Raw genomic sequence first — 24,715 nt, 5'->3', positions numbered from 1 at the left:
GTTAACGTGTATAAATAGCTGATTGTGGCATTTCATGGGACACCTCTACTGGAAGTAGAGAAATATTATAAACCACAAACATGTATGGTTACCTTCGCAAACTTTGTTGCGAAGGTTATGTTTTGATCGCTGTGTATTTATTTATTTATTTGTGAATATGTGTGTTTGTTTGTTTGTTTGTTTGTTATTCGCATAACTCCAAAAGTATTGAACTGAATCGCAGCAAATTTGGTGGGATGATTCGTTATTATCCGAGGGCCATTTGATTAGATTTTGGGAGCGATCGGGTCAAAGGTCAAGGTCAAGGTCATGAAAAGGTCAAAGTCGTCTTTTTACCATAGCGCGGTCAATTTGTATCCAATTTGCATGCAACGAATGCCAAAATGTTCAGAATTCAATGCCCCATCTTGTGATATGTAACATTACACAATGACGTAATAACCCTTATTAGCGGTTGGGAGTCAAAGGTCAGGGGGGGTCATGACATTGCAAAATGTGCGGTTTTAGTCATAACACGGTCAATTCTTATCCGATTTGCATGAAACCAACACCAAAATGTTGACTGTTCTGTTCCCCACACTCTAATACCAATTACAAAATTAAGACTACAAAGGTCAAGGTTGAGCTCATGAAAAGGTCAACATCGTAATTTTGCCATAGTGCGGTCGATTTTTATCCAATTTGCATGCAACCAATGCCAAAATGTTGTGAATTCAATGCCCAATCTTGTGATATACGATATGACAGGAAATTTAATGTTTTTAAGCCATCATAACACATATGAGATGGCAGATGTGGTATGGGATTAAATACCCTCACAATCAACGGTTTCTGGGGGGGGTGGGGGGGGGGCAAAATGGCGCGTTAGCGAAGGTATGCGCTCTACTGAGTGCCCGTTCTAGTTATCTTTTTTAACAGTTGCTTTAGCTGTTTAACATTAAACTAAAGGGGAGGAAACCCAACATTATTAAGGCATTTTATGCTTCTCGCGTCCCTCACAAACTAACGGATCTGAGCCTAGATCTACTGTAATCTATATACCCCAAAGAGGACAACAACATGACCCTTCCTGCCACTCCCATAAAAAGGGGGGGGTGTACTAGTTGCAATAAATAAACATTACCTTGTTGGAATCAGAGCTCTCCCAGCCACTCATTGGTGTAATCCACGAATTTGCTGGATTTATGTGGTCAAGGTGGTTCAAATTGACATCCCTGCACTATATATACACACAAGTGCCTTTTATTTAACGGGATTCAAAGTCCTCTTTGCATGATAACATGGTCTTTATCTTAAACAAATGTTGAGCAACTGCATGTACACCTATATGATCTTCTCTTTGTTTCGCATTGATAACGTCACACAAGTCTCCACCCAGCTTAAGGGAATGTACCCGTTTGTTCTATATGATAAAGGCTGATGTTTCACATTGCTTTGATGTTCCGAGGCACAGTGAATATAAATAAAACACACATAAATCGATGAATGACATATGCTTTGTTTGATAGCAACATTTTCACAGATTTGCACTAACTAACTCTTAAGCACCTAACATGACACCCTCTTGGAGACTATACTTTCACAATCTAAACACTTCTGTAACCCTTCAATATTTCTTCATTAGGTTGACAAGGTCACTATTGTAGATCACCACACAGCCTCCGATTCATTCTTGAGCCACCTACAGACAGAGGAGAGGATCAGAGGTGGTTGCCCATCCGACTGGGTCTGGCTGGTCCCACCATTGTCCGGTAGCCTCACGGGAGTATTCCACCAGGAAATGCTCAACTACCATCTCCGCCCAGCTTTTCTGTATCAGGTATGGTGTTGCAGTATATTGTATTGAGTTACATTAAGTATAAAGAATGAAGCCTTTCTTTTTGAGAATTGCCAATCATATTTGAACAAAAACATGTGCCATCCTGCAGGAACCTCCTTGGTATAAAATAGCATCACTTTTTTTTGTTTTATACCCTGTGGAGGCTCGTATGAGAGCTAACAACGTACAGCAAGGGGGGCATGCGACAAGAGGGGCGGGAGTGGGAAGGACAAAACTGGGGAACAGAGACATTAGAAGATCTGTGGAAGGGAGAGGGATTGGGTAGGGAACATGGGGTATTGTCCCAGATGGACCTTACAGGGACTTTCAAGAAGGAAAGCAGGGAATTTGAAGGAGGTGGGTTTTGGGTGGATTAACGGGAGTAGAAAAGATCGAGGATTTGGATGGGGGACGATAAGAGGTGGTGGTTAACAGCTGTTTTGAAGGGCTGTTGGGAAGAATGCGATTGAACAGAGTGAGAGTGTGAAATTTGTCCGGTTTATTCCAAAGGCGGGAAAAAAAGAGGAATAAAAGAGTGAAGGTGAGCAGTGATTCGTGTTTTTGGTATTTTTACCAGAAGGGGGTTGTTGGCGGATCTTGAGCGCCTGCGGAAATATGGTGGGGACAAATCGAAGACAGAGCGGGGGAAGGGGGCGAGACCGGAGAGGAGACTGTAGAAGACAGACAACCGACATGCCTGCGGTGAGAGAGTGAGAGGCCCAAAGACTCAGCCTCATCGTGTGAGATGCCAATGATCCGAAATGCCTTGGTTTCCACAGCGTGAAGCCGAGAAAAGTGGGAGGCAGGAGCACCAGCCCAGAGGGGAGAGCAGTACTCCATCAGGCTGTGGACGAAAGCTTTGTATGTGGTCAGGAGCTCAGGTGGGCTGAGGAAAGACTTTGCACGACAGAGGATTCCCAGTCGGCGACTGGCTTTGGAGGCCAGGTTTGAAATGTGGCTTTCCCAGGAAAGATCATGGCAGATAGTGAGACCCAGAAACTCGAAAGAAAGAACTTCTTCCAGAGGATTGTTGAGAAAGTAGATTCCAGGGGGGGGGGGGTTCCAAATGGTCCTTTCAGAGAGACAAAGTGAGAGTGTGAGATTTGTCCGGATTGAAAGACATGTTCCACGTGTTGGACCAGTTTGTGATTTTACCCAGATCTGCAGTGAGCAAAGAAGCTGCTGCTTACCGGTCTGAGGGATGACATATGGTATGGCAGAGGGTGAAGTCATCAGCAAAGAGATAAAGAGGATTTTCCAGAGAGTGGAGAGATCGTTCATGAAAACCAGAAAAATAACAGGGCCCAGAACACTGCCTTGATGAACTCCAGCCTGGACAGGAAGAGGGGATGAAAGAACTCCATTTCGGGCCACATGTTGACTGCGATAGGAGAAGAAGTCTGTGAGCCATGAGTGGAGATGGCCTTGGATACCATTGGAAGAGAGTTTGGTGAGCGGGGCAGGGTGTCAGACCGTGCCAAAAGCACACAATATGTCCAGGGATATGGCTCTGATTTCATGTCTGGCATTGAGTACCTCCATCCATTGTTGGGAGAGCAGAAGCAGCATATCCAGGGTCGAGTGACCTGGTCTGCAACCAAATTGATGATCGGAAATCAAGCCATTGGAGAAGAGGAAGGATTTAATGTCTGAAGAGATGATGGATTCCATAACTTTGCTGATGGTTGGGAGAAGGCTGATTGGTCTATAGTTGCAGTGATCTGTTTTTGCACCTTTTTTGCAGGGCAGTAATGTTTGCTGATTCACAAGCAGATGGCAGATGATCTTAAGCAAATGAGAGGGTGAATAGAATGGAGAGAGGGTGAGCAAGAGCAGAGGAGCAGGTTTTTAGGACACGCGGACTGATGCCGTTTGGACCGGTTGCAGAATCTGAGTCGAGGTTTGATAGCAAGCTCTCCACCTTGTCAGGAGAAAAGGACACGGACTCCAGGGACAGTTGGGTGCGACTGGGTAAGGTGGGTACAGAAAGCGATGGGTTTTGGACACAGGATTTTGATGCAAACACCGAGTTTAGGCATTCAGCCTTTTCACCCATGGTATCAGCAGTGCAGCCATTTGAGGTAAGGGAGGGGATTGAGGGGGAACATACACCAGAAACAGATTTGATGAGATGCCATCGGGATTTGGATGAGGGTGAGAGGTTTGAAAGTTCAGACTTGAGCTTAGAAAGATGTTGTTTTGTGGCTCTCCTGGGGGTAGATACACACTTGTTCCGAGCTTTATGGAAGGAACTGAGATAACCCTCAGTTGGGTTTGTTTTCCATGAGGCAAAGGAAAGTTGTTTCAGGACAACTGCCTCACCATAAGCTTCAGTGAACCATGGGTGGGAGGAAGGGTAGGCCAACTGAAGACGAGAGTGGATAAATCTGTGCATGAGGGAGAGCAAGTTTCTTTGAAAGAATTCCCAGTACAGGATGAGTTGATGTTGGCGAAAGTAGCGATGGGAGACCAGTCTAGAAGTTTGATGGCTGCTTGGAGACCCTGCCAGTCAACCTGAATGAAATGCCAAACTCCACGGTGCTGAGGTGGATCTTTGATAACAGTCAGAGAGATGTCCACTTTAACATTATGTGGTCAGAGGAACCGATTGGAGCAAGGAAGAACAGCAGATATTTTCAGGGAAATTTGTCAAAATCAGATCCATGAGAGATGGAGTACCATTGGCTGAGATCCGGGTTGGGAAATTGATCGATTGAGTCAGTCCCAATGAGTCGCAGAAGTCTTTTGCTGAAGTGCCATGGCAGGTGAGAGAGGGACCCACGCCCGGCCAAATGGCATGATGACAATTGAAGTCGCCACATTTGAGGAAGAGAGAGTTTGGATGAGAAGATAGAAGTTGGTCCATGTTTTCGGATAGTGAGGTGTAAATGGAGTCATCACTGTCTTGTGGACGGTACAACACACATATAAACATGAGGTGGGAGTGGAGGGGAAGCCGTAGCCAGAGGTATTCCTGGGGTGTGGGGGAGTGAGAGCAGTGCATGGAGAGTGAGGAATAGAGTCTTTGATGAAGAGAGCAACACCTCCACCAGGACGAGGCTCAGGTCTGTCATACCGTAAGAGGGAGTAACCAGGGAGAGATACTTGAGAGTCAGACACGTCTTGGGAGAGGAAAGTTTCTGTTAGGCAGATAATGTCTGGTTTGTCAGTGGCAACCTGTATGGAAAGATCTGTAAGGTTTGTGCGAAGCCCCGGATATTTGAGGTCCACACTGTTAATGAAGAGGGAGGGGAGGAGGCTTTGGGTGCAGGGGATGGGAGGGGGGGTAAGGATAGTTGTTGAAAGAGTGTGGGGGATTGCAGAATACCTCAGGGAGGGGGCCGGATGAGGAGGAGAAAAGGCATTCTGGCTGCTCCCCCTCCATCCTTCTTAACATTCATTTTATTCCAATTTATTTGTGTATTGTCTCCCACCCCTCACTTCCCCTCATCCCTTCACCAACTCCCCTATCTAACCCTTATCTTTTAAGCCTGATCCATGGCGCATCAACCGAGTATGCAACGGAGCAGTCTCACGGAAAAAGGTCATCAGTTTCAGAAAGCTCGCAAAGTGAGTTTTGATCATAATAACGATAACAAATCACCATTACCATCTCATGAAATCCAATAATTCTTAAGATCCATAGTTACAAGGAAAGTTTGGTTGTATTGATCCAGTGGGGATTCATGGCATTTCCAGATCCAATGCAAAAATATTCATCCTTTTGTTCTTTTAACAGTGATCTGAGGCTTATGGAGGATCTTGTACATAAATCATGTGCTGTATTCTGGCTTCAGCGTGGGAAGAACAAAACCCCACATTTACACCATCTTAAAGTCTGTTTTTTTCAGGGGGGGGGGGTTGAAGGAGTTCATTTATTTTTTATCATTTTTATTTTAAAGAAATCATATGCCAGACAAGGACATGAGGAAACTGCAGTGTACCTTTATATAATTTGTAATGGCATTAGTGGATAATGGACAAATTAACATGGAAATGGGATTTAAGGTGATGCCTGGTGTTGGCTTAATAGTTATGGTGGTGGGCTTTGGATCCTTGGATCCTCAGTTAAAATCCCCCTCAGCTGTCGAATGAATACCAGGTGGGGTTGACTCTGCCTGTCATCCTTCTGAGGTCAGCAAAATGAGTACCATCTTGCTGCTATCCTGTGTCGGAGTGGTGACCTGTCCAGGATTGTGTCCAATCGCCAAGAAGACTGCTTCGGCTGCACCAATGCTCTGAACAGAGCATGGTCCCAATGGATGGATGGATGGGATTTGAGATTGAGATCCAGCTTCATGAAACAGGGAACACTGAACAGGCCAACCCTTTTTCCCCTTCTGAAAAAAAGGTTTAAGTTCGACATTCCATTAAGATAAATTGTACAACTGGATTAATTGACAGCAAAATTGAACATGTACATTTTTGTCCAAGACATGGCCATCAGTATCTATTAAAGTGAAAACAGTTCCTGGTGAAGTCTAGAACTAACCTTAATTATCAAGAACATTCTGGGATAACTGAGTGAAATGTCATCAAAATACATCTTCCCATTATGCTATCACTCAGGATTAGCAGGATATCCAAAAGGTGTCTGTGCACTCGCTTCCGAGCTGTCCAGGCTGGGTTTGAATATCCGCTCAGCTTCAAACTGTCATTCTGGTATTTCACAACAATGGGGAGGCATCAATGTGTGTGCGCCATCCATCGAAAGAATGTTAAGTGAAAGGATCTGTCTGCAAGCAATGGTCGTGGAAGGTGTTGAAGATCCCATTGTATCTTTGGTGAAGAGTAGGTGCGTTAACTCCAGCACCCTGAACAAATTCCGGTACCAATTCCTGTCCAGTGCACCTTCAGTCGAACATCAGGCGTTTCCAACTGGTTTGTGAAAGACTTGGGCCAAAATCCCGATCCCATAAGATGGGAATAATAGGGACCGTACTCATAGTTGTAGTAGAAGCTGTCGCTAGTGCTAATATGCGATTTTCGAAATGAGGTAATCCACCCCAGAATGAAAAAAATGGCACTGTTCGGGGCAACATAATGTACATTGTGTGTACGCGATAAGGATTTTTCCCTAAAATGGCCCACAAAGGTTCAAAAAGAAGCTAAAAATACTTGGAAACTTACCTGCGAGAAAGGGGTGTGCCTCTGCACAATGAGTGAGAGAGCTTTCTGATCTCGCCAAAAAAGCTGATAGCTTGCAGCTCCCTGTACGGCAAACTCCCGAGGATGTGGACCGGTGCAAGGCCCGAAGATTTGTAGACGGACATGTTCTACCCAAACCTTCGTGCTTCTCAACACTGATGGGAATGTCATATCTGAGGCTTGTCAATGCACCGGGTAATTTTAAAATGATGATATTTACAATTAATCATGTTTTGGGAGTGGTCCCGGTGTATGCCCCGTTAGAATAGGTGTACCATATCCCTGTGTGTCGTAAGAGGCGACCAAGGTTGGCGTCAGGAAGGGCATCCGGCCATAAAACATTGCCTCAAGAAAAAAAGCCCAACCCCTGCACAGCAGGGAAAAATGGCTGTAAAAACGGTCATTATTATTTTTATTTATGTTTTGGGAGTGGGATGTGTGTGGGCTGTGGGGGCTGTTATAAAATACATATATATATATATATATATATATATATATATATATATATATATATATATATATATATGTATTTGTTTGGTTCTGGAGCCACAAGAAAAATGAATCAAGCTCTACTCAACTTTTTGCACATATTGGTAAAAGGAGAAGCATCCAGCCGTGTGTGTTTGTGTGTTGTATCCATTGCCGCCGCTCGATAATTGTATTAACAGGAAAAGGTAGAAACTCAACACCTTTCATCCATGAATATTTCTCATATTTCCTATGTTCTCGTTAATCAGATTTGCATTCAGGATCAGAACAATTATGGTTAACCATTTTGAAGTTGTCACTCTTTCATCTAAATGCTGAAAATCATGTATAAAAGCCAATATGAATTACGCATTTCACGCCAGCAACAGCAGGTTAAAAGTGCCCTGGAGAGCAAAACCGAATTGGTGTAAAACGCACACAGCGTATACGCTAAAGGCTTTGTTAGCATTCGTACGTCATTTCGAAAATCCATGTTGGTAGTAAGAGGAAGGGAGTGAAAGGGAATATATACGAATAATCGGTGGAGGATTAGTATCAAATTCCATCACTTTTGCATGTACGATATATTGATTGGTCCTCAATTTTGAGGTGTAGTAGCTTGATTAAAAATCGGTTTATAATAATTCCCAATTCAAAATGCAGTAACTCCCTCAAATTGGTGTGCTTCCCTATGATTTTCCTCTTCTGGCGAGGCTTCCACAAGGCAGTGCCTGAGGACCAATATTATTCTTGATCTGCATCTATATTAATGATCTGTCTGATTTTCTTGAAAACAGCTTTACCATTTTGCTGATGACTCCACCCTACATGTAATGATATGGGTTCCCTTCCTTCCCTTACAAGGAACTAGAAAGACACAGGAGGGGGGGCCATTAGGCCCATCAAATCCTGCGCTAATATTATCAACTTATTCTTGGTTGTCCGTACTCTGTCCTTTTTAAATGCTGAGCATCAAGCAAAGAAGCAGTTCATACCATTTTTAAAGTCTTTGGTATGACTCAATAGTTGTAACAAAGATTTTTGATTTGAACTTTTGTGTTATACCAAATGGTCATACCAAAGACTTGATACGTCACATTTGTGAAAGGCTGGCCACTGCTGAAGCTCTTTCATCAAACTGAGACGAGATAAGCCGCTGGTCAGTTACTTGGAACATATGATGTTCAGTGCAAGCAAGTCACACGTCCTTGGACTGTCTCTCCACAAGGATCGGCAAGTAAACAATCCAATCCACAGTCACTTTCTGGCATAGCCTTTCATTAAAGGTTCATTAAAGGCTATTCACCATCTGAGTAATCTCCGTAGAGCTAAGGTATTCCTAAGCTGCACCGGCAGCAAGTTGCTGGAATCTATTTTATACAAGCTTGCATCTGGCCTTAATCCTCCTGCTCTCTCCTGACTCTGCCTTCTACGAGCCACCACAAGTCATGCGTGTTCCTCAAGAAACCCTCACATGCCCACTCTCTGGTTACTCACCTGCATTCATCCGTTCTTATTTCTCCTAAATGTGGCACAATTTCCTTGTGTCAGTTGTCTGGTCCTTATAAATCTTTCAAATGCGCTCACCCTCACTACCCCATGCGCTCAGTTACACATTCACAATGTCTTCCACACACGCCATTTCTTTCCCATTCTGTTTTACTCCGTGCCATTGTTACTCGCTTTTGGTTTTTCTCCTTTATTCCTTATGTATGTACATGATGGCCAGGCCTGGTGTTCGATTGAAGGTGCAGGAATTTGTAATTTGGGGGGGGGGGGGGGTTGCAGCGATAGCTTGCCCTACTCTTCATGAAGGACACCGTGCGATCGTTAACGTACATCAACTAATGTTGACAGGACGCCAGTTTAACGTCGATCTAAGAGATGGCACACGCATTGATCCTCGCCCTGCCTGCAAATGATGGCTTATAGCTGGGTCGAAATTCGAACCCAGGCTAAACAACTCAAAGGCGAGTCCACATTCCTCTAAGAGTTGAAGCTGTCCTGCCAGCTCAAAAAGAAATAGTTACTGTAATACTGTTTGTCTTTTTCTGTTTATGTGTACTAGCACATATTAGGATCAAATGCGATTGCCATGAGGTTTGATCGGAATTTGATTAAAGTCTCAAATGAGATCTCTTGGGAAATGAATCTCGGGGAGTTTTTTTTGTAAGAGGAGCGCTGTTCGCTCTATTTAAATGCACACTGGCAGAATTTTCTTTGAAAATGTTTCATAATTACTAATACTATTACATTTTCAGTCTTAAAACTGTATTTGCATGAAAATGTTCGAATTACTTGGGAATAGCTTCACCCAAATGATAGAATGGATGCAAACAAAGAAATGATTGTAATGCCAACGCCGACTGATTGGTGTCACGAGTGGATATTTATCACATGTCTTGCTTCGCTTTTCTTCCAAACAACTTCGCTATCTCAGAGCTGTGCAATTCTCTGCCAAATTGATGACCAAGGCCATGGCACGAAGGGTGAAAGCAACTATTCTTTATGCCAGCGAAACTGGCCGAGCCCGGGCATTTGCGGAGACCTTGCAGACTGTATTCCATCATGCCTTCAATGCCAGGGTGAGTTTGTGGTTTATATCATGGGGAATCAATATCTGTTTAGACTTTTACAGTATGTGGTGATTCTGCAGGTACATCTAACCAGGAAATTTGTCTAACGATAACATTGATCCTACAAAGATGATGGGTCAAAGCGAAATGGCTCGTTTTTATGCAATACTAAACATAATGGAAGAGTGTGTTGTATTTGTGGCCATGTAGGATGTTGCAATGGCGAAACGTGTGAAAAAAACATAAAGTAAAAAGTCCACTTAACTGGAAACCTCATCTTAATTGTGAAGGATCGTGCCGTTTTATATCATTGGACAAATAGACTGATCGATGTATTCACCAAAACGATGATTAACACATGTTAAGAGCTGGAGGAAGCAAAGATAAGTTTACATTTCAGGCATTAACCCTTCATCAGAGAGAGAGAAACAGACAGACAGACAGGATAGTGTTGAAGGTTGATCAAACATGGGAGTGACTTGGAGGTGCATGCATCAGAGGTAAGGCTGGGATCAAGGTGCACGTGTGGTGGGAATGACTCATTGTGACACGTCAGGAAATTCGGTAGGGTGGTGTGGGCCAGTGATCGGGAATTAAAAGTCAGAGACAGCAGAACTAGGGGAAAAGGGGAATAACGGGGAAACAAACAAGAAGCAAAAAGGAGAGAAGACAGGTGATAAGTGAATAAACAAAAACAATAAAAACTACAGAGTTCATAGAACACCTTACCCCACATTGTCTTGAGAAAAAAGTACATGGGGATGGTCTGCGAGCGACAAATGTGATTGGTTGAGATGACTTAAAATGCCATAATATTGGTAGGGATCCAGTGGGAGTGCACTGGGCTCACGAGATACTTACTCGGAACCGCTGCTAGATCACTGACCCTGAGGCCGCCGGCCACGGATAACTCCACGACTCGCCGGGTTGTGAATCAACCGCATACGCTGGTTGAATGAATTAAATCGAACAGGGTACTCACGCCCTCAGTGGTTGCCTTGTTTTATTGATTTAATAATTACCCTCGCCGAAGGAGGGGGTATTGCATTTGGGTCCATTTGTCACTTGCAAAATCGAAGATTTTTCAAGTACATTGATTAGTTGATTTTGTTATTCTGTCTGTCTGTCTATTTGTCGCCTACAGGTCATAATTTTCAACTGATCTCCACAAAACTTCACCACATGGTAGAGTTTGGCATAAGGAAGAAGCCTATTGTTTTTGAGGTCAAAAGGTGAAAAGGTCAATATAGGCCAAAGGTCACCAACTTAGGTGGTATTTCTAAAATCCTCAATTTTCATCCGATTGACTTGGAATTTGAAGAGGATTTATATTTCAGGTCACTGAATTCAACTAGCCAATTATTTTTGAGGTCGGCATGGACAAAAAGATCAACATAGGCCAAAGGTCACCAACTTAGGTGGTATTTCTAAAATCCTCAATTTTCATCCGATTGACTTGGAATTTGAAGAGGATTTATATTTCAGGTCACGGAATTCAACTAGCCAATTATTTCTGAGGTCAGCATGGACAAAAAGATCAACTAAGGTGAGATTTTTAAAATCCTCAATTTTCATCCGATTGACTTTAAATTTGAAGAGGAGTTGCATATTTGGTCATTGAATTTGGTCACCAATTAAATTTGAGGTCCAATTTATTTTATGGATTTTGCAAGTATCATGCTCTGCACGACGTCTTCTTCTTGTTTGTTTGTTTGTTTGTTTGTTTGTTTGTCTGTTTGTTTGTTTGTTTGTCTGTTTGTTTGTTTGTCTGTTTGTCCACACGCAACTTTTGTAATGATAAATTTGACGTCATAGGTCATGTGGTGTGGCAGCCATGTTGGAAAAAAATGGGAAAAACTTTGGACCTCTGTACCTCTGAAACCGCACCAAGGTGAAAATTGAAACTTGGCACACGGCAAGTACTCATGGGGAATAAGTTATTTTTTTATGATGTCACAAGTGCCTTCATTATGATATCATACTTGCATATGTAGAATGCTACATCTGATCAGTATGAAAATTTTTGAGGGTCATCTTGGGATAAAATGGTCCACAGAAAAGAAATTGATGATGTTATCAGTCATGTGATTTGGCAGCCAATTTTTTTTTTTTTTTTAACCCTTCAAAAATCTTCTTCTTTGAAGTCGGCTGAACAGATCAAGGCAACACTTTACACGTATGATCGTCTATCCATAAGGAACAAAAGACTCACAAATGACATCATAGGTCACATGTTTTGGCAGCCATATTGGATTTACCCAAAAACCTATTAAAATATTCTTCTCCAAAATTGCTGGACAGATCAAGGGGAAACTTCACACAAATGTTCTCCAAGCCTTGGGTGTACAAGTTTGTCAAGGAATCATTTATAGGTCACATGGTTTGGCAGCCATATTGGATTGAAGAAAATATTAAATAATGTTTTCTCTGGAACCGCTTAATCAATCGACATGAAACTTTACAATTATGATCTAGTTGTGATGGGGAATACATTTTTTTAAACTTCAACTTGATCGGACACATGGTCTGGCAGCCAAAATTATTTAATTTTCTGATCTTGGTTCTTGTTTTTTTTATTTAAAAAAATTTTTTTTTGAATAATGCTCACTTGGCTGTGCCTGGATGGGTTTGAGGGTGGAGGAGTAGCAGCTGCAATGCGAATCCTATCCAGGTTCCTCCTGATGACTTCATCTTTGCTTTTAGCTTGTTTGGGTTCCTTCTGATGACTCCAATGCAGGACTGTACCTATTTGGTCTTGCATTTGATTTGAATTGAATTTATTTTAATCTCATTCTCAATTCACTCGACTAATAATGAAAAACGTCATGGTTCAGGGTCAGGTGTCCAATCAAAACAGGGTGCATCAAAGCGGAACGTCTTGGTACCCGGTCATCACTGTCAGCAGTTATATAGTGGCAGTTCTAATTATGGCTCTTATTAATTATATCACACAGCAGTACACAAATGCCACACAAAATACACCACACAAAAAAACAAGTTCTGGCGAGGGTCTGCAATTTCTGATTACACTTTCTTATTACAACTAGGTTACAGTGCTGTCAGTGGTAAAAGGCTTTACAGTGTCAGAAACAGCAGACGAGGAAGACTACCCATAAGCCATGGTACTGCACGGTGGTTGTGATCTGAGTTCAAAATTAGCACTCATCTATCTGCCATGGAGTTTGACAAGTGGATTGAGTGAGGCGAGCAGCTTGGACTGACGGAAGAGACACTAATGGTGTTTGTTAAAGAACAGCAAGCGGCTGCAAAAGAAGAGAAGGTTTGGGAAAGTGAGGAAAGACAAGCAGTGTGTGAGGAACGTGCATGCAAGAGGAAATGGAGTGTGAGGAACGTACACGCAAAAAGGAGGCAGAGCATGAGGAACGCTCCGCCTCCTCTTTGAAATGCATGTTCACGGATCGAGGAGGGGGAGCATGAGGATCCTGCATGCAAAGAGGAAATGGAGTGTGAGGAACGTGCATGGATAGAGGAGGTGGAACATGAGGAATGTGCACGCAAAGAGGAAATGGAGCGTGAGGAACGTGCATGAATAGAGGAAACGGAGCGTGAGAAATGTGCACAGATACAGGAGGTGGAGCGTGAGGAACGTGCATGAATAGAGGAAACAGAGCGTGAGAAATGTGCACAGATAGAGGAGGTGGAGCGTGAGGAACGTGCACTCAAAGAGGAAATGGAGCATGAGGAACGTGCATGAATAGAGAACCATAGCGTGAGGAACATGCATGGATAGAGGAAACGGAGTGTGGGGAACGTGCATGGATTGAGGAAAGGAAACGGAGCATGATGAATGTGCATGGATAGAGGAAACGGAGTGTGGGGAACGTGCATGGATTGAGGAAAGGAAACGGAGCATGAGGAATGTGCATGGATAGAGGAAACGGAGTGTGGGGAACGTGCATGGATAGAGGAACCAGAGCGAGTGGAACGTGCAAAGATAGAGCAATCTGAGTGTGATGAACGTGCATGGATAGAGGAAACGGAGTGTGAGGAATGTGCATGGATAGAGGAAAGGAAACGGAGTGTGGGGAACGTGCATGGATAGAGGAAACGGAGTGTGGGGAACATGCATGGATTGAGGAAAGGAAACGGAGTGTGGGGAACGTGCATGGATAGAGGAATCAGAGCGTGATGAATGTGCATGGATCGAGGAAACGGAGTGTGAGGAACGTGCATGGATTGAGGAAAGGAAACGGAGCATGATGAATGTGCATGGATAGAGGAAACAGAGTGTGGGGAATGTGCATGGATTGAGGAAAGGAAACTGAGCGTGATGAATGTGCATGGATAGAGGAAACGGAGTGTGGGGAACGTGCATGGATTGAGGAAAGGAAACGGAGCATGAGGAATGTGCATGGATAGAGGAATCAAAGCGTGATGAATGTGCATGGATAGAGGAAACGGAGTGTGAGGAACGTGCATGGATTGAGGAAAGGAAACTGAGCATGATGAATGTGCATGGATAGAGGAAACGGAGTGTGGGGAATGTGCATGGATTGAGGAAAGGAAACTAAGCGTGATGAGTGTGCATGGATAGAGGAAACGGAGTGTGGGGAACGTGCATGGATTGAGGAAAGGAAACGGAGCATGAGGAATGTGCATGGATAGAGGAATCAGAGCGTGATGAATGTGCATGGATAGAGGAAACGGAGTGTGAGGAACGTGCATGGATTGAGGAAAGGAAACGGAGAGTGATTAATGTGCATGGATAGAGGAAACGGAGTGTAGGAAACGTGCATGGATTGAGGAAAGGAAACGGAGCATGAGGAATGTGCATGGTTTGAGGAATCAGAGCGTGATGAATGTGCATGGATAGAGGAAACGGAGCATGAGGAATGTGCATGGATAGAGGAATGTGAGTGTGATGAACGTGCATGGATATAGGAACCAGAGCGAGTGGAATGTGCATGTTTAGCGGAAACGGAATGTGAAGAACGTGCATGGATAGAGGAAACAGAGCGTGAAAATGTGCACAGATAGAGGAGGTGGAGCATGAAGAACCTGCACTCAAAGAGGAAATGGAGCATGAGGAACGTGCATGGATAGAGGAACCATAGCGTGAGGAACGTGCATGGATAGAGGAAGCATAGCGTGAGGAACATGCATGGATAGAGGAAACAGAGTGTGAGGAACGTGCATGGATAGAGGAACCAGAGCGAGTGGAACGTGCAAAGATAGAGCAATCTGAGTGTGATGAACGTGCATGGATAGAGGAAACGGAGTGTGAGGAACGTGCATGGATAGAGGAAACGGAGTGTGAGGAACGTGCATGGATAGAGGAAACGGAGTGTGAGGAACGTGCATGGATAGAGGAAACGGAGTGTGAGGAACGTGCATGGATAGAGGAAACAGAGTGTGAGGAACGTGCATGGATAGAGGAACCATAGCGTGAGGAACATGCATGGATAGAGGGAACAGAGCGAGTTGAACGTGCAAAGATAGAGCAATCTGAGTGTTATGAACGTGCATGGATAGAGGAAACGGAGTGTGAGGAACGTGCATGGATAGAGGAAACAGAGTGTGAGAAATGTCCACAGATAGAGGAGGCGGAGCGTGAGGAACGTGCACTCAAAGAGGAAATGGAGCATGAGGAACGTGCATGGATAGAGGAACCATAGCGTGAGGAACGTGCATGGATAGAGGAAGCATAGCGTGAGGAACATGCATGGATAGAGGAAACAGAGTGTGAGGAACGTGCATGGATAGAGGAACCAGAGCGAGTGGAACGTGCAAAGATAGAGCAATCTGAGTGTGATGAACGTGCATGGATAGAGGAAACGGAGTGTGAGGAACGTGCATGGATAGAGGAAACGGAGTGTGAGGAACGTGCATGGATAGAGGAAACGGAGTGTGAGGAACGTGCATGGATAGAGGAAACGGAGTGTGAGGAACGTGCATGGATAGAGGAAACGGAGTGTGAGGAACGTGCATGGATAGAGGAAACGGAGTGTGAGGAACGTGCATGGATAGAGGAAACAGAGTGTGAGGAACGTGCATGGATAGAGGAACCATAGCGTGAGGAACATGCATGGATAGAGGGAACAGAGCGAGTTGAACGTGCAAAGATAGAGCAATCTGAGTGTTATGAACGTGCATGGATAGAGGAAACGGAGTGTGAGGAACGTGCATGGATAGAGGAAACAGAGTGTGAGAAATGTCCACAGATAGAGGAGGCGGAGCGTGAGGAACGTGCACTCAAAGAGGAAATGGAGCATGAGGAACGTGCATGGATAGAGGAACCAGAGCGAGTGGAACGTGCAAAGATAGTGGAATCTGAGTTTGATGAATGTGCATGGATAGAGGAAACGGAGTGTGAGGAACGTGCATGGATAGAGGAAACAGAGTGTGAGAAATGTGCATGGATATAGGAACCAGAGCGAGTGGAATGTGCATGGATAGAGGAACCAGAGCGAGTGGAACGTGCAAAGATAGAGGAAACGGAGTGTGAAGAATGTGCATGGATAGAAGAGGCGGAGCATCAGGAACGCAAAGAGGAGGTGGAGTGTGGTGAATGCTCTTGGAAAGCCGAACGTATGAAAGAGGAAATGTAGCGTAAGGAACATGCACCAATAGAGGAGGCGGAGCGTGAGGAACATGCACGGATAGAGGAGGCGGAGCGTGAGGAACATGCATGGATATAGGAAATGGAGCATGAGGAACGTGCACGGATAGAGGAGGCGGAGCGTGAGGAACGTGCACACAAAGAAGAAATGGGGCGTGAGGAACGTTCACGGATAGATGAGGCAGAATATGAGGAAAGACAAACGGAGTGTGAGGAACGCAAAGAGGATGCGGAGTGTGGCGAACTCTCTTGGGAAGCCAAATGTATGAAGGAGGAAATGTGAATGAAGATTGAATTGGCAAGAATACAGTTGGAGATTGAAGCAGCTACACGTACTCGCACCACTCTTGACACTGGTGATGTACGAGTAATAGCAAAGAAGCCGAAGCTCCCCACGTTTGATGAGAAATGCGATGAGCTGGATGCATACCTTGAGAGATTGGAGCGCTTCGCTGTGAGTCAACATTGGAACAGAGAGGACTGGACAGTTAGTCTCAGCCCCCTTCTGACAGGCAAGGCACTCCAGGTGTATTCCCGTATGTCCTCGAAGAATGCTCACGACTATGATCACTTGAAAGTGGCCTCGGTGAAGAGGTATAAACTTACAGAATAGGGAAATCGCCAGAGGTTCAGAGAAATTAAATTGAGGAAGATGAAACTGCATTTCAGTTCATGACACGTTTGAGACGGTGCTTTACACAATGGACTTTGATGACAAAGTGCGAACGTAGCTTTGAAGCATTAACCCGACTAGTTGGTTCATGAACAGTTCTTTAGTGTGTTCTACGGAGATGGCCCTGTTCATACAAGAGAGAGTGCCTCAGAAAATTGAAGCGATGACAACCTTGGCTGAGCAGTATATTGAAGCACATGGTGGGTGTATTGCTCCAAGGTCAGTCAAGAAGAAGGATGTCACAGTGAAATCAAGGTTTGACAATTTCTGCACAAGACTGACCCATCTCAGCCTACGAAGCCCCAATTTAGTAAAAGCGAGAGGGAATGCTTCCATTTTAACAAGAAAGGCCACATGATGGCCAAATGTCAATTGAGGAAGGCTGTTCAGATGAAGGCACAATTGAAGGCAGCTCGCGCATTGCACGATTTCCAGAGGAAAGATGTTATGTGGACAGCAGAGCCGAAAGAGCAGTCTGCATCAGCTGTGCAAAAGTGTCCTGAAGAGATCCAGGTGAACAAAGGAGGATTTCAGTCAACACCTATGGTCTTCAGCAGGTGTGAGGAAACCACCGCTGGCATTGCCAAAGGCAACATCACCATAGATGAAGGCTACGTGGGTTCACAGAAAGTGACAGTATTCCAAGTCTTAGGATGTACAAGTGCAGCTGTGAAGAAAGACCTGATGACAAGGCAGATGACTGACAAGGTCTATTCCTGCAAGCTGATCGATGGTACATTGCATTACTATCCAGTTGCAAAGATCCACGTGGATACACCTTACCACATAGGAGAGGTGGAGGTCATGTGCATGGAGGACTCAATTTGTAATCTTGTGATCAGTAATATACCAGGAGCACGATAGGTCAAGGATCCAGGTCGAAACTGGATTCCACAGCTGGCACAAGCAGCAGTGACCAAGCGCAACAAGGACAACATCAAACCATTGAGGGTGACACAATCTGACATTCCCAAAGTGACTGTGCAAGAGCGCGAGCAAGCTCAGAAGGAAGATGTATCACTTCAAAGGTTGTGGAAGGAGATGCAGGATAACAGAGATCATCAGACACGAGACAAGAGCAAGTACAGGCTCAACATCCACAGAGGTGTCTTACACCCTATCTCCACAACTGACACGACCGAGGTAAAGCAAATCATGGTTCTGACCAAGTATCGGGAGGCCGTGATGAAATTGGTACACAAATCGATTGTTGGAGGTCATCTTGGAGCGAAGAAAACTGACAGAATAATGAGAAACTTCCACTGGTCAGGGATAACGAGTGATGTCAGCAGAATCTGAAAGTCTTGCGACATCTGCCAGAGGACCATCCCCAAAGGGAGGGTTTCCAAGATACCATTGAGAACTATGCTGTTGATAGAGTTGCTCTTTCGCAGAGTGGCCATGGACCTGATTGGACCATTGTCTTCAGTGTCTGATAAGGGCAACCGGTACATCTTGACGATTGTGGATGGTGCCACTAGGTACCATTAAAGCAATTGTGCTCCCCAATATTAAGATGGGGAGGGGTAGGGAAGCACTGCTGGAAGTCTTCTCCTGAGTAGGACTCCCACAAGAGGTATTCAGTGACTGAGGTACTCAATTTACATTGGACCTGACAAAGGAGGTGTGTCGACTTATTGCAATGAAGCAACGCTTCATGACACCATATAACCCCAGGTGCAATGGACTTTGTGAACGGGTCAACGGGTTTCGAAGGGCATGCTGAGGAAGATGTGTGAAGAGCGACCACATGATTGGGACAGGTACCCTCAGGTGGTGCTATTCACTTACAGAGAGGTTCCTCAAGCATGTACTGGGTTCTCACCATTTAGGTACTCTATGCAAGAATTGTAAGAGGGCCCATGCAGTTGTTGAAGGAACTGTGAACTGGAAAGAACATGTCAGAGGTTCATAATGCCTACCAATATGTCTTTGACTTGCGTAATCGACTGGAGGACACTTGCCGACCTGCGGGAGAGAGTCTACATGCAGCTTAAAGCAGTCAGAAGCATTTCTATGATGAGAAAGGCAGAGACAGAAAGTTTAAGGTTGGAGACAGATTTTTATTGCTCCGCCCAACAAGCACAAAAAGTTGACGCTCCAATGGCAAGGACCACATGAAATCCAGGAAGTAGTCAACCAGATGGACTACAACATCTTTGTCAAAGGCAAGACCAAAATTTACCATGCCAACCTTTTGAAGTTGTATCATGAGAGAGCTAACAATGCAGCTGATATCACGTTGCTGCCGAACGTGGCCGGTATGGTGATCATCGACTCAGAGCTGGCTCACAAGAGCTGAAAAGAAAGTGAGGGCAAGTATATGGTGTTTTGGGAAGATGAAAGAGAAACATGAAGAGTTGCACAAAGCCAAAACACATCCCAACTCACTCCAACTCTCGTTGCGGGTGGCCGAGCAGACGAACGTAACAGCCTGGGGTTGGGTGATGGTGTTTGCGTGAACCATAGTGGCTGTTTATCTGGCTTTTGAAGCCTGGTGTTGGCTTAATGGTTGGGGTGGTGGCTTGGGATCCTAGGGTCCTGAGTTCAAGCCCCGTTGGCCGCTGAATTCAAATACACCAAGAGGTTGATTCAGCTTGTCATCCTTCTGAGGTCGGCAAAATGAGCACCAGTGTACTGGTAAGGGGGACACTGCATCAGCAGCATAGCCACGTCCCAACGAATGATGCAACCAGCAGCCACAGGCTGCAAAAGAGATATATATATATATATATATATATATATATATATATATATATATATATATATATATATATATATATATATATATATATCTGTCTTTTGTCTATCGTGGATGGCGGAGTGTGGTTGCCGGTATTTGTGCAAGCCTGGGAGTTATCCTCATGCTGGTTGTGGGTCGGCCGGTCGTGGCCTTGTTTCGCCCTTGGCCTGCCGTGCCCAGGAGGTGCAGTTTTGGCTGGATCCGCTGGGCCGTGGCAATGTCTGCCTGGATTATGGCTGTGACCACGGTTCATCCTTGAGGAGGATATCAGCTTCTGGGAACGAATGAGAAAAATTTGGGCCTACCAGATCCCGGAGGAAGATGTAGGCATCGATCAGGACAGGATGAGAGAAATTTGGGTCCACCGGATCCCGGAGGAGGATGTCGGCTTCGGGAATGAATGAGAGAAATTTGTCTACCAGATCCTGGAGAGGGGTGCAGGCATCGATCCTGCTGCTAACACCTCATCGATGGTGTGCTTAAAGTCTGCAATTGCACCCAATCACTAGCCAGGGTGATCTTCAAGATTTTGGAGTGATTGACAAATTAAAAATAAATAAATAAATAATAAAAAGTATAGAATCCAGGGAGTTTGAAAGCATCAAATCCAATGGGGTGGATTAAAAGGGTGCGAAGAAAATTTAGAAGGGGTGGATGACACTTTTAGACCCGACCAACCTGGGAGGACTTACACTTAGGGTAAAGTGCTTTGATGCTTACTGTCCCAAGGGTTCATTTTTGTAAGAAATTGGGACATGGGTATTTAGGATGAGAGCGAGCGAGGGTGACTCAATGACCAGTAAAGGGATTAGTTTGGAAACCAGAATTGTCTTGTGGTATTGATGTCTGTTATGTGAAAATAATTGAGTTGTTTTTGGAGAATGAATGCGAATTATTACATGTAAGCAGGCCATCTTCTTGCCTATGGCAGCTAAGCTGCCGGGGTAGCTATCATTTCTTGGAAGCACGACTGTAAGCAGGCCATGGCAATATAGGAACATGATCACCATTTTTGCATTGCAATGTTTGAGAATTGAATGACAGCGGGGGAGGAAATGAGATGTTGGTTTGTGTGGGTGGTGAAGATATGTAGGTCCACAGGAATGGATCAAGCTCTGGAGGACTGCGGTTCCCCCTGAGGCAATTTGTCCCTGGCAGCTGGTTGTGTATGATGCTGCGAGAGAGCCTGGATGGTGTAGAGAAATGGAGACTCGTCAGAGAGCAGGGTCTGATTTAGGCGACCAGCGGTAAGGAAACCCCAGGCAACCTGTATGAGGCCGTGAAAGCCTGGATGTGTGGAGACCCTCCCTGATGAGGCATACAGCAAAAGAGCTGGTTACCTGTCTGGGACCGAATAGTTGAAGGGGGGGGTAGGGTAAAGAGGTCGTAAGTCGGGCGACTTGTTTTTGGACAGCGGACACCACAACTGGAAGTGCTCCCACCATTATTGTTGTACGGTACCTCTCCGCTGCCCTGAGGATCACACATGTGTGTAATAACATTTAAACCATGGCCTTGCAGGGTTGGAATGAATGATTTATATTGGATTTATGTGTGTGAGTGAGTACGGGAAGGTTCACTGAATCCACGTCACTAATCTGTACCAGAGATACAGGGCTTGCAGAAATTTGAAAAAGGGAAATTGGAATGGCTCTGCAGGTAACATTGGGTATCGTGGTGTCGAAGAAATTCTCAAGTCCTCCTGTACATTTGAGTCATTTCTTTAACAAACAAACATAAAAAAATACAAACAAACAAATACATGTGTGTATATGAGGAACTCCGAGGCAAACAATTCAGTCTTCCTCCAAATTCTAAAATACATGAAAATATTGAGTTCTTTATGTAGGATTCAGTAAGGCGTAGTTCTTTTTCGATCCCATATGCTGGTGCCGCAGTTTTGTCAGGTTGAATGTTTCCAGGTAGAGATCATTTTCAGCTTTTGTGCAGCAATCAGCTTAATTTTGAAGGATTATAACATATAATTTCAGGAACCAGATGTGTAAATTCTCTCCCGGCACAGAATGATGTCAAGACTGCAGCCCTTTCGGTACAATGATGGATTACACATAGTTTTATGGCATGGAACAGGAGAAGGTTAGCCCGCTTTTGCACAGGCTTGGGAGTTATATATATTCTGAAGCTGTCAGAGGCATAGTCAACACATCTGGATATTTCCTTCGACCAACATTCCAACAGAGCTAAAATAATATCTCCAATCAAACCTGCTGGTGCCTTATATTAATTATTTCATAAAAATCCCTTAGTAAACAGAATAAATTTAAATGATAGGCGATTCGAGTACACTGAATAATAATTAAAGCTTACTTCAAAGGTCAATCTGTTTTGGACACTTTTACTAGGCAGATTGATCATCTTTCAAAGCAGAAAATGGATATAACATGATGTAAATGAAAATAGATACATGTTCAAGCACGTAGAATTGTAATGATAATGTCATATTTGAGTACATTTTCCATGAAAGATTTATCACAATACATTTATTTTTAATCAAGTTTAATTGCCAACATTTTATTATTTTTATCACCCTCAAACCCATCATGCTAATTTTGTAGAAATTGCATTGACAGTGGCATCCACCGATGGACACAGTCTTTAGAAGGGGGTTGTTTAAATGTTAAAAAGTTTTTTGTTTTGGTTATTGTCTCTTATTGTGGGTTTGTGTTTTCTCTGACATTTCCTACCCACCCCAGGATTTAGGAGCGAGGAATCAAGAGATTTGCAAATATTTGAATTGTGTTTCAGGAGTGTAGAATTTTAAGAAGAATAGGTAAGTTAGCTACGGATCGCTTCCCACAGCCCCTCCGAATTAATTTCATAGGCTAATTAGGTGTGAGTCGGTAAGTGGTAAGGCTGGAATTTATGCCTGCATTGAACCTTGCAGGAACTACGATTCCTGAGGGTGGGGGGGGGGGGTTCTGTTACGGTTGTGGGGGTAGATGGAAGAATTTAATAGGAAAGTAAGCATTGCTTAGAGTTGTTTGTTCCGTGGACGTGTAGGAGACCTCTCGATGTAATTAAGTAGGGAAGCTGTGAGCTTCAGTGTTGCGTGTCACCACACAGGGGGTGGTACGGTGTTAATTAGATTGGGATTAAGAATAAGTTCCCCCAGTATGTAATTGCCCCCCCTGTAACCTATTCCTACATTTTGCATTTACAAGCGAGCCAAACATGCCGAGCAAGCAGAAGCCCCGCCTCCAAATGTGATGGCGGGCGAAGTCACACCCCCAAGGCCGATGATTGATGGGCGTGACGTCAGAAACTAGCCAAACATGCCGAGCGGGTGGAGGCCCCGCCTTCCCGTGTTTCATGCGAGCAAGTCATGCCCTGGAGGAGGAAACGGGTTTTGGTGTGACATCAGTTAGAGGCGAGAGATCGGGAGAGCACTCGCACTATGTCAGTGTGAAGAGGGGTTGCGTGCAGAGTGAGGGGTGCATGCCGTCAATAGAGAACGTAGATAGGAGATGGCCTGTAAGAACAGGGCTTTATGGCAGGCTTTCCTTCAACGCATGGAGAAGACAGCATGATTCTTGTGTTCGTGTTGAGGTGAATTGGCTCGCGTGGTGAAGCAAGACGCTGGTCTATGGCTCTTGGTTGGGTCATGAGGAACAGACCCCGAGCCTCATGTATATCAAATAGCGGGTCAGTGAGGACGATCGACGCACGAAGCAGCCGCATGTGGTCTCTGAGCCTTTGTGTTGAATACCGCTCACGAATTGCCTGACGTATGTTTGTCCTGCTGCAAGGAAGTGACCTGGCGCCATTTTGCGCACATCTACACGTGCAAATAGAAGCGCCTCAATTCCAAGTTCCACAAAGACCATTACAAAGACAAAGTGAACGAATTGCTTAATCCCACTTTTTTACTTTGCATGCGCAAGGTAACAGGGAAAGAGGAGAAAGGAAGAAAGGAAAGAAAGGGGAAAAAGGCGGAGGGGTAGTAGATGAGGCAAAATAAAATAAAAGGGTGGAAAAAAAACCCAGAGCTGGAAAGAGATTATGAATTTGTAAGAGACAGGAGGTCTGAGGGAATGAAAATGCACTCGTTAATCCCATAGGGAGCCAACTTGCTGATCCTGAAGATTACGTTTTGTTACCTCTGCCACGGAAGGTGGATGGAGCATCAAAGTTATGTTTTCACTCCTGTCTGTCTGTTTGTTTGTCTGTGATCAGGATATCTCAAAAAGTTGTTGACGGATTCAGTCTAAATTTGGTGGACAGGTTGGGTGTGTGATAAGGACTAATTGTTTGGATTTTGATGAAGATCTGGATCCGGACACTGTAATTTTTAAGTGATTCTTAACCATTGAGAGATGGAGCCAAAAACTATATCTAGCACAATATCTCAAAAAGTAGCGGACAAATTCAGACGAAACGAGGTGGACAGGTTCGGTGTTTGACAAGGAAGAATTTTTTCGATTTCGGTAAAGATCCAGATCCGGATTCAGAATTTTTAAGTGATTCTTCATCATTGAGTGATTGGGCTAAAATCGATATCAAACACGATATCTCAAAAAGTTATGGACAGATTCGGACAAAACTTGGTAGATGAGTGCACTTGCGTGCATGAGATTCTGTAGATGACATTTTGTGGAGGTGCAGGTGAAATGGTCCATGACTTTAATTTTGGTTTTAGGTCCTGAGAGTGAAGTAGTTGTCTTGATGAAAGGGTAGGTGTTACAGCAAC

At 44.3% G+C, this 24,715-nt stretch overlaps 1 protein-coding gene across 1 annotated transcript in view; it reads left to right on the top strand.

The window, feature by feature from the left end:
- Positions 1–24,715, top strand: part of NOS1 (nitric oxide synthase 1) — a 105,554-nt gene that overhangs the window by 47,742 nt on the left and 33,097 nt on the right. The window contains exons 10-12 of the mRNA XM_085878498.1: positions 1,625–1,819; positions 5,310–5,389; positions 9,876–10,020. Of these exons, the coding sequence (XP_085734624.1) occupies positions 1,625–1,819; positions 5,310–5,389; positions 9,876–10,020 (420 nt within the window). The remainder of the gene's footprint in view (positions 1–1,624; positions 1,820–5,309; positions 5,390–9,875; positions 10,021–24,715) is intronic.

The sequence above is a fragment of the Eptatretus burgeri genome, chromosome 4 (genome assembly GCF_056783735.1).
Source record: "Eptatretus burgeri isolate ZD-2024b chromosome 4, Ebu_testis_v1, whole genome shotgun sequence".
In the NCBI taxonomy this organism is placed as follows: domain Eukaryota; kingdom Metazoa; phylum Chordata; class Myxini; order Myxiniformes; family Myxinidae; genus Eptatretus; species Eptatretus burgeri.
The sequence above is the reverse complement of the archived record's forward strand: the minus strand, read 5'-3'. Positions and strand labels throughout refer to the sequence as shown.